General features: G+C 60.2%; 2 protein-coding genes across 2 annotated transcripts; both read right to left on the bottom strand.

Annotated features, from left to right (window-relative positions):
• Positions 1–340: 340 nt before the first annotated feature.
• FANCE (FA complementation group E) lies at positions 341–6,355 on the bottom strand. The gene is made up of 12 exons (XM_075775788.1): positions 6,221–6,355; positions 5,468–5,716; positions 4,540–5,173; positions 4,413–4,457; positions 4,057–4,116; positions 3,824–3,967; positions 3,625–3,748; positions 2,973–3,048; positions 2,773–2,839; positions 2,550–2,675; positions 2,327–2,421; positions 341–2,145 (listed from the first exon to the last, which is right to left on the bottom strand). Exons 2-12 carry the CDS (start codon positions 5,689–5,691, stop codon positions 2,142–2,144), a joined length of 1,599 nt encoding a protein of 532 aa, XP_075631903.1. The 5' UTR covers positions 5,692–5,716; positions 6,221–6,355; the 3' UTR covers positions 341–2,141.
• Positions 6,356–7,018: 663 nt separating this feature from the next.
• LOC104636116 (putative E3 ubiquitin-protein ligase makorin-1) lies at positions 7,019–9,656 on the bottom strand. The gene is made up of 8 exons (XM_075775573.1): positions 9,586–9,656; positions 8,893–9,012; positions 8,487–8,782; positions 8,158–8,249; positions 7,824–8,044; positions 7,486–7,596; positions 7,236–7,397; positions 7,019–7,166 (listed from the first exon to the last, which is right to left on the bottom strand). The coding sequence occupies exons 1-8, from the start codon at positions 9,654–9,656 to the stop codon at positions 7,019–7,021; spliced, it is 1,221 nt and encodes a 406-aa protein (XP_075631688.1).
• Between the last annotated feature and the right edge of the window lie 490 nt (positions 9,657–10,146).

Below are 10,146 nucleotides of genomic sequence, written 5' to 3'. Positions count from 1 at the left end.
AATCTGTGCTCTCAACATTAACAGCATCACTTAATGCTTCAGAGTTTCATTCCTCTGGCTGGGCCTAAACATTAACGAGCAAACTTGAAGCAGTAACATATCACACCTACATATTTTAATCCTTCTTCTCCCTTTGTAGATGTAAATGTTTATGAATTTTTAAATAGTTCCTGAAGTATGCAATGCTTCATTACCTCCATTACAGGCTAGCACTGCCTCCCTCAGAGTCCATCCACTCTCCCCCATCCTTATCTTCCCAGTCCTCCGACCAGAGGGTGCCCAGATGAGGTTTCCAGTGGGTGTTTTCAAGGATACGGGATAGAAATTTGGAAACAGTCATGCTATAGAAGCACTTTTTGTTAGTGTATCACTCACTACTTTGCAATGGGAAGTGTCATCATCACCACATAGAAAAGCAGAAGTGGGACACGGCCTCTTGCAAGCCCCGGCCAAACAGAAAAAAAAAAAAAAAAAGGCAGATTTAAAGAACACTGAAATTTACCAGTTCTTCATCTAAACCCCACTCTCCTGCAGCCTGAGATTTGTAAATCCCAGTAGACCAGATAAACGACCCAGCAGATCACTCCTGCATCACCCAGAAATCAGCTTAGCTGTCAGACAGAAAGGCTGACATGCACAAAATGTAGCACTTGTGCCTTGGCTCCTTCGAGCCAAGATAAAAATGATGATAGCCAATTAAGCCTAGTCCAGAATTACCATCTTCAAACAGCCTCAGATCAGTTTGCATCTTGATTCAGTGATGTGTTAAGGGCATTAAGAACTAAGGACCTGTGAACTCCATGCAATATTGCCTGCCAGCTGCTGCAAGCCATCACAACACTTGAAATATGGAGGTTTTTGGACAAGATGACTCTTTGCATTAACTACCAGAGTGCCACTGGGAGCAAGGAGAGGGAGGTTTGACATCTTTGTGCAGACCTGAAGCCCTGGAGGAGCAGCCTGCTTCATCAAGGGCTGATGCCAGGAAGGCATCATGCTTCTCAGCTGTGACACAAACAAAACAAGGGTATACACAGGAAACATTGCACCCATGTCACTCCATTTTTTAACAGAAAGTGGATCTAAGTCGATTAAAACAAGTAGAGACACCTGCAAACCAGACTGATGGATGCTCAGTCAAGCTCTTCAGATTTATAAGTTATCAAAGATGCTGGCACAGACAGGAGACATCACATCACCCAGCATACTCATCAAGCCAAAGGGGATCTGAAAGCAGAGAGGGGCTTCTCCTTCGTCTGCAGCTTCTTGTGGCCCAGTCGGGTAATGTGGGGACCTGCTTGATGAAAAACCCTTTTTTATAAGTGAACATACAGAGAGAATGGGTGACGTTCCCCCTCCGAAGGAAACTGGCAGCTGGCTGTGGGTCCAGCATCACTGCAGCATCACCCCACCTGCCTTCAGGAACGGTTCGAGTACTTGTGTGCCAACACGGCTCCATCAATAACGCAAAAATAATGGAATTTTTGTTCTCCTGATTAAAGAAAGTCACCTTCTGGGCACAAACTATCTCCAAAGGAGTCACCTTTATGCAATTCCCCCCCTCCTCCAGGTGATGTGCAGCTGGGCCACCCCTCACATCCAGGGCTTTGCGGTGCCAGCACTGCTGGAGGTTGTGAGAGGGAGGAGAGCTGCTGCGCTGAGACATCCTGCAGGCCCCGAGACATCCGGCCCTTCCACAGCCCCTCCTGTGTCACCGTCCTGGGAGAGGTGAGGAAGGAGGTGCCACGCTGAGCGTGGCAGGGCGGGAGGTGACATCTTGAGCGTGGTGAGGTGCCCATGGCCACAGGCTCTGAGGTGGCCCACAAACAGACCAGACACAGAGACAACTGGAAATGTATTAATTGTTTAACCAAGAAAACTCTCATCTTCAATCCTCAGGGTGTGCGTGGGGCTGGGATGACGTTGCCCAGCGACAGACTACCTCAAACCAGGCCAGCCGAGCACAAGGCGCCGCTGCAAGGTGCCGGGCAGAAGCAGGGGCACTGTGTGCCACAGCCCATGCTGGCTGCGTCTCCATCACACCGGTGGTGAGCCCCAGTGAGGGACTGGGCTGCAGCTCCCAATGCCTAACGAGCATCCTCTGCCCAAGGAAGCCATCGCCCTGCGTTTCCCTTTGGCGCTCACCTGGGAGGAGGAGGGAAAAAGAGGAGGGAAATCAAGACAAGGGAAACCCACCATCAACCACACTCCAGCATGGCTTCTGACGGCACTCGGTGGTTTCCCACCACCCGGGACAGACCAGGAGCACAGAGGCTGCCATCCCTCATGAAAGATCCCAACCTGGAGGGTACAGCATCCATCTCACCTCGCTCCTTCCAGTACAGCCTGCAGCGATTTCTTCAGAGCCGCGTTGCTCCGATCCAGAGCGGCAGCCAGACGGCTCCGATGTGCTGGGGTGACCTGGGACAGAGAGGAGCAAGGTGCTCGGAGAGCTGCACTGTCAGGAGCCCACCTGAGACCCCCGGGCCAGGTCCTCGGTCAGATGCAGCCCTGGCTGATCTGCAGGACCCAAGCCTAGTCTTACTCACCTGGCTTTGGTACATGGTGAGCACAGCCGTCACCAGCTTGGCGTAATTCAGTGATGTGGCAAAGGCTGGGGCCTGCCGGCACAGAGTCAGGACCAGGCGATCGAAGAGCTCAGGGGGCAGCACCTCCTGGAAGAGAGCCACGAGCGGGGAGGAGAGCTGGTCCTTGCTCCAGCACTGCTGGAGCTAGCAAGGAAACCCAGGGGGACAAGGGGGGTCCCCTCACCTGCCGCCCCAGCACGGCCTGCATCACCGGCAGGAGCTTCTCAGACAAAGACACCTCTAGGACTTGGCTGCAAGGGGCAGGAAAGAGGAGATGCGCTGCTCACACAGCCTCGCGGGCGCTCCTGAGCGGCTGGAGCCAGCCGGACCCATCAAGGCAGGCGCGAGGGCCGAAGCAGAGCTGTCACCCCTGTAATCTCTTACCTTAGCACCAGTCGCACACAGTCTGGCTCCAGGCACTCCTCCACGAGCTCGCACACCAGCTTGGTCTGCTCAGCGCCTGCCAGGGCAAAGCAGAAGGGGGAGAGGCTGCCAAATCCAGGGGATGTGCCCGACCCTTCCTGGCACCCCTTCACACAGGGGTACATCCCAGTCAGGACACCCAGAAACCACCCAGTGCCCTTTTCTACCGTTCAGGTTAATCCAGCTTCCTTTGCCCATCTGCAGCAAGGGTTTAATTAGCATCAGTCCCTAGGAAAAGGGGATTCGCACGGGACCCTCTTCTTGTGCCTGCAGAGCCACTCTGGGGCAGTTCTGGCCCCAGCATTAGGAGCTGTCAGGAACCCTCTAGTCCATGAAGGGATGGCAGCTGTCCTTTGGGAGAACTGATGCTGGAAAACAGCCTGGCCTCCCCCCCTTCTCCATCTCAGGCATCTGTAAATCCATCTCCCATCCTAACTCCCAAGTGTACCTGCCCAGATAAAACCAGCACCATCCCTCTGTGGTTCCTAATATACATTTTGGGTGATAAACGCTCCCCAGGAGACAGTAGTTGGGGCTTCCCTTCCTGCTGGATACAGCCCGCAGCCCCTCTCCAGCTCTCCCAGAAGCCATGCCCGCTGTGAGCCCATCGCACCTTCCCCCGGCTCCCGCAGGACCGCAGCCACCAGGACGCGACAGAAGGGCTGGGAATACTTGGAGCAAAACGAAGCGAGGGCAGCCATGAGGTGACGGGAGGGCGGCTGGGTGAGGGACAGGACCTATGGACAGAAAAGACAGGAGATGGGGATGGGGGTGAGGGAAACGGTGCAGGAAACCTCTGCCCCTGCACTTACTCGCTGGAGGAAGAGCTGCTCTGCCAGGATGGTCGCGCTGGTGTAGCTGAGGTTGGGGGTGAGATCCAGCAGCCAGCTGCAGAAACGCACCAGGAGGTGCTCCGGGCACGTGGAGAGCTGGAGGAAGCAGCACAGCCCCTCAAGCTGGGGACAGCAGAGAGGACAGGGACATTAGGGACAGGCAGCAGGCCCTCGGTGGCACTGGCCGTTGCAGCAAGGATGCTGAGGCTCACCTGACTGGAACAGCAGTTGTTCAGGATGCGCAGCTCAGGTGGGGTGCTCAGCTCCGAGTGCTGCAGGGAAACACCGTCCTTGGGTAATACATCAAATAAAGCAACCCACAAAATGCAGCTCCAGGGCTTTTCTCTTCCCTACCAGCCCCTGCCAGCACTGACCCTGCACGCTGTCCATCGTACAGCAGGTCCCTGTGAGGTGGAGGCAGGTACGAGCCCAGAGGAGGTGGCACTGGGGCTGTCTTTTTACTCCCTCCAGACGCCCGTGTGAAACCCACCTCCTCTCCTACCCCTTCCAGAGGCCCTGGCCCGTTCAAACCATCAGCTTCAGGAGAGAGACAGAAGCAACCACTTACATTGGACTCCTTCTGCAGCAGCATTTTCAGCCTCAGTCCGTGCACCTGCAGAAAATGAGGTGAAGGAACAGAAGTCAGACTGCAAAGGCTCACCAGCTGGAAGGGGAAAGCAAACCCTGCCCGGTACCTGGAGAAAGGACTGGACCTCCGCTGCCAGCTCTGCCTGGGAAATCTTCCTGGACTCCCCGGCCGCATCCTGTTGGGAGCTTTCCAGAGCATCTCCGGCCAGGCTCTGAGCAGACCTGTCCCCTGAAGGCTCCCCAGGCACCTCCTCTTCCACCCCCGCCGCATCCCAACCCTCCTGGGTTTCTGGGGGTTCAAACGCCGCTTCCTCCAGCAGCAACTTCTTCCCCTCTCTCTCCTCGTCCAACTCCAGGTTCTCCTCCGACCCCTTCTTGCGCTTCCCACCTTGAAGCACAGAGTCAGCCACATCCCCAGCAGCATCAGGCTGCTTGCTGAAGCACCAGTTCAGTTTTCTTTGCCCTTCTGGTTTGTTCTGGGCAATTTTCCGGCACAGACACATAAGCTGCTGCTGGCATGCAGACGATAAGGGAGCGGGAGGTGGGGCGCACTCCTCTCCCCTTGATCCCTGACGGAGCAGATCCCCCAGCGTCCGCACCCAGGGATCCAAGTGGGAATCCTGCTCCACGGCCTGGAGCAGCTGGCTGAGGCAACCCCCTGGCACCACGGTTTGCACCACATGCAGCAGGGAGAAGAGGTTTCTCTGGCACACGACCGGGAGCAGCAGCAGACGCGGCTTGCTGGAAAAGGGGAGAAAAGGGAGAGGCGACGCATCAGAGCAAATCCCCAAGTCCTTATCGCCAACCTGCCCCGCGGAGCAGGGTCTAATGGGACCAGGAAGCGAGAGGAGGCAGCAAACGCCTTCGCCAGGTTTTGCAGACATAAAGTGAAAGACCAGCAGATCCCCGCTACTATCCTGACTTCACATACGGACCGTCGCACTGAGGAGGAAGAGGATGCACTGTGCCAAATTGGGCACCTGACGTGCCAAACCTCCCACCAAACACCGAGTTTGGGAAACGCGGACGACTCACACAGCCAGGGCACCCTCCGGCCCCTCTAGCGTGGGCTCCTCGGCGCACAGGGCTGCAGCGAAGGCCTGCCAGGGAAACGCCTGCCCTGGTCCCTCATGGGCCTGGACCCGCTGCAGCATTCGGAGGGCAGCCAGCGTCCCGGAAGAGCCAGAGGCGAGCGCGTAGAGCAGGAGGCGGCACGGCTTGCTGAAGCTCTGCAGCCAGGGCAGGCGGGGGGGCTCCATCGCTGCTGGGGGTCTTCACAGCCACCTGCGAGAAAATCAGGGAGAGCCTGGTGTGGCTTACTCTGAGAAGGGTGCGGGGAGGATCCGTGCAGGGGCCCCTGCCAGCCAGGCTCTGGAGCAAACCCCAGGGTCCTCCCTCATCAGCTGCAGCTTTGCAGGCCACCCTTACCACTGTGCAGCGGGGTAATGCTCATCACCCAAGGATGCAGAAGCATTGCCGAGGGTCACAGCCGGGCCAGAGGACCAGGAGCTCCTCCGAGCCCTCTAAAACCACTTTGCTCGCTGCTCCACCGCCAGCTACGCGCTCCTCCCGCTGCCCTCCCGGGGGGCCGAGAGGGAAAACAAAAACCCCGAGTGCTGCTGGCGGTGGCCCCCTCCTCCGGGTACAGACCAGCCCTAACCCCCCCGGCCCTGGTCGTGCACCGGCCCAGTTACCGCGGTGCTCGGTTACTGCCGTGCCCCGGTTATCAGCCCCGGTGCCCCGGCAAACCACGCCGGGCACAGCCGCCCGCCCCGCGCAGACACTCACGGGGTGCCGGGGGGTGCCCGGGGGGTGCCCGGGGGGGTGCCGGGTGCCCGGTGCCCCCCCCCGCCTCCTCGCGCCTGCCCGGTGCCTCGGGGCCCGCACGCGCCGCCCCCAGGACCAGCAGCGCGCGCCTCTTCCGGGTCCGCCCCGCGTGCGCAGAGTGCGCGCGGTGTGCGAACAACCCCCCAAAGCCGAACGCTGACCCCCCCCCCCCCCCCCCTTCCCCGATCTCAGCCCCCCAGGGGGGGTGTCCCCCCCCCCCCCAGCCCCAGGAAGGAGAGCGCCCAGGAACCGTGACGTCACGCAGCACGTTTTATTTGTCTAAAAGCAGTTAAAACAGTTAAAACAATGCCCCACAGCTGCCTGGCTCCCCCTGCTCCAGCCCCGTCTGCAGTAAAAACCTCCGTTGCCCCCTCAGCATCCAGCCCAGCCCCTTGCCCCGGCTCCCGCAAGGTCTCCCGTGGGTGCAGAGTGCTGCACCACCAAGGAGGCAAGGACAAGAGAAGGGGGGACTGTGCCCCGCTGCCCCGAGATCCCTGCAGCTCTGCCACCCCCCAGCTTCCTGGGGGGAGCAGGGATGTGACACCTGCTGGGGGTTCAGCCGTCGACACAGGTCTGGCTCATAAATACCAGCCAGACTATTTCCTCATCCCACCCCATCCCTGCAACACCCTCCGTGCCTGGAGCCACCCCAAACCAATGCTGGGGGCAGCTAAACACAGCGAAAGCAGACTCTTCCCCCTTCCAGAAGACATTTCCTTGCCACTAACAGCGCCCAGGCCCTGCAGGGCACCCCATGGTTTAGTCAGAGTCACTGAAGTCCGTGAAGAGCATCTCATGGCCGTAACTCGAGTACCGAAAGTCTGTCTCCATCAGTGCCAGGGTGAGAGCCCATTCAAGCATGCAGAGCTCCTCGTCCTCCTCGTCAGAGCTCTCCGAAGGAGAGGGGCTGAGCTCCTGCAGCACAGGAGAGAGGATGAGCCCTGGCCTTGAGCCACACTGCACAGCCATGCAACGCCCCAGCTCTCTGGGACACACCACTCCACTTACGACAGGCATCCTCGGCCGCTGCTGTCTGCGCTGTGGCAGCCGTCCAGCGGGCAGCTCGTGCAGGTAGATGCAGTCTGACTTGAACGGGCAGCGGCCGCGGTTACGGACGAAGAACTTGCACCTGATTTTCCTGTAGGATTCAAAGCGCAGTTGTGAGCGCAGCTCCTGGAGCAGCACAGAGCTCACAGCCCTGCAAGCCCACGGCGCCACACACTCACCCTGTCCGCGCCTTGAAGGTTTCAATGAGCTTCTCCTTCTCGCCCACATCTGAGACCCAGTATTTGTGGGGGATGTAGTAACTGGAGGTGATTCGGCACTCGGGGCAGGCCCTGAGTGAAGGCAATGGTTGCAGATGGGTGTCCCGAAAAAGAAGCAGGGAGCGTGGGCTCAGCACCCATGCTGGGTGGTCCCACTGCTACAGCCTCATCCAGCATCCCCATCACAGCTCCCAAGTCCTTGTTCCCAAAGGAAAGCCACATCGCCACACCCAAGGAAGGATTTCAGGGAGCAGAAGGGGCACCACTGACCACCCTGCCATGTCCCCGTCCCCACTCACTTGATGACTGTGCTCTGGAAGTCCCGGCTGCGACGCCACTTGCGAATGCAGCCCACGCAATACGTGTGGCTGCAGTTCGGGAGGATCCCAAAGAGCCGCTCCTCTGGCAGCGGCTTCTCATACACCCGGTCCATGCAGATGCCGCACACCATGGCCTTGCTCCGGGCCCTCAGCGCCGTGATGGAGACCGGGACTGTTCCAGCACCCGGCTCCGTAAGGACCTGCAAACAGAGCAGCACAGCATTGCAACCCCCTGGCTCCATCACTGCCCCAGCCTAGGGGACTGACACAGGGTGATGGGGATGGCCTGGCCGCAGAAGACCCTCAAGCCCACCTCTGCAGGGTCAGTCCACGTTGCTGTCTCCACCGCCGCCTCTCTGGGGTCAGGAGAATTTGGATCCAGTCCCAGCCTTTGTGGTTGGGACCCTGCAGGCAGGAGAGCTCTTAAAGTGGAAAAAGCACATCCCACCCCATCAAAGAGGCAGGCTGGCTGCTTGGAGGGCACAGGCTTAGCAGTTAAGGTCCCTACCCTAAAAAAGCTGCTAGGAGAGCTTTCCCCAGTCCCAGCTGGTAAGGATTTGGGTCAAGGACAGACACATGCACAGCACCGTGACCACCCTGGTATTCTCACCCCCGCCGGTCCTCAGGCGCCCTAGCACCTACCTGAGGCACCTCGAGTTCCTGTGGGGACAAATTCTCCACCGATGGCCCCACGGGGGACGTTATGAGGTGCTGGGATGTTTTCCTTGTCTTTCTCTTCCTCCTCAACCTCCACGCCTGGGAACTTGAAGGCCACACGCATCACGCTGGGAACAAGGTGGGCTGAGCTGCGGTGGGCTCTCCCCCAGCCCTGGGCCACTGCTGCGGGCACACTGCTGGGCTCTGAGCCCCGGTGGCCGGAGGGGACGGGGTAGTGGTGGGTCCCCACAGGCATCGGCTCCTCTTGAATGTGCTGGTAGCTGGAGGAGCCCAGGGACAGAAAGACAGAGGGTCCCGTCAGCTCCGCATGGCACCTCCTGGCTCCCAGCACATCCTCATGGCATCAGGCCCCCTCCTTGCTGCCCCTTACCTGCACCGCTCTCCATAGCTGCAAAACCCGCTCTGGAAGTACCTGCAGATCTGGGCTGACTTTCTGTCGTGCGAGAAGCGGCAGCTCTGGCCCCATCGACAGGAGCCAAGGGCAAAATTCCTGCCAGCCAGAGAAACCGCACGGCCAGGGTCAGGCCCCGCTCCAGCCACCCCCACCCCCCCACACCCCCCCCGGTACCAGCTTTGCTTGGAGGGGGGCTGCATTTTCAGAGTCCCCAGGCTGGTGTCAGGGCTCAGGAGAGCCAGAGCTCTCCCTGCCCCATCCCACCTTATCTCTCGGCTAACTGCAAAACAAACGAAGCCCAGGGCTCGGCCGGCCGAGGGGGGAGCTGGGGGCTCTCCCCGGGACTGGGGGAGCACGGAGACAAGCCTGGGGTACAGAGTGCTGGGGCAGCCCCCGCCTCCCCGTGGGGGCATGGGAAGGGGCAGGAGCTCCCAGCTTAGGGCTGGCAGGGAGGGGGTGTCTGGCCGGGGTGCTGCCGGGGACCCCCAGCTCCGGAGGGGGGGCGGCCGGACGGACAGGCTCTGTTCACCCCTCCAGGGGACACGGGCGTGGAGGGACGTGGTGGGGTTCAAGGGCATCGCAAACCATTCTCTGCCCCACAGCGAGGGGCTCGCAGCCCATCTCCCCCCCCAGAGCTGCTCCCAGCCACCCCACCCCTCCAAGCCCTACCTGCACGGGGGTCTCAGACAGCCCCCCCGGGCCCTCAACATCCCAGAAGGCACCAGCGAGCCCAGCTCCATCTCCTCCCTGGCAGGCGAGAGGGTTGGGCGACCTCGCAGGGCTATTTATGGCCTTGGGTGGGCCGGTGGGCGCATCCGGTGCCCACCCAGGTAACCGTCACCTGCCCGGCAGGCACAGCGGCTTAACCCCCGCCCTGCCGCTCCCCACCTCGCCGGGACCCTTAGGGCTCCCTGTGCCCCCGGCTGCGGGGGAAAGGCTGGGGGGCAGTGGTGCGGCTTCCCCTGGGCGAACGTGGGGGGAGAGGGAAGCCAGGGGGGGTCTGCAGCTGCACCCCACAAATTCTGGGGTGTTCAGATCCGGCCAGGAGCAGAGCCCGGTGCCAGCACATGGCCGGGCTGTCCCTGCGCGCATCCTTGCCCATCTTGGGGTGGCTATGGCCAAGTTCAGCATATTGCCCAGCTTCACCCCACAGCAAGGGTGAAGGTTTGGGGCAGGGAGTGCTCAGCTCTGAGGCCGGGACCCCGCTCACGACCAGCTCTTGCTGCCTTT

This window comes from Balearica regulorum, chromosome 25 (genome assembly GCF_011004875.1).
Source record: "Balearica regulorum gibbericeps isolate bBalReg1 chromosome 25, bBalReg1.pri, whole genome shotgun sequence".
Taxonomy (NCBI): Eukaryota; Metazoa; Chordata; class Aves; order Gruiformes; family Gruidae; genus Balearica; species Balearica regulorum.
The sequence above is the reverse complement of the archived record's forward strand: the minus strand, read 5'-3'. Positions and strand labels throughout refer to the sequence as shown.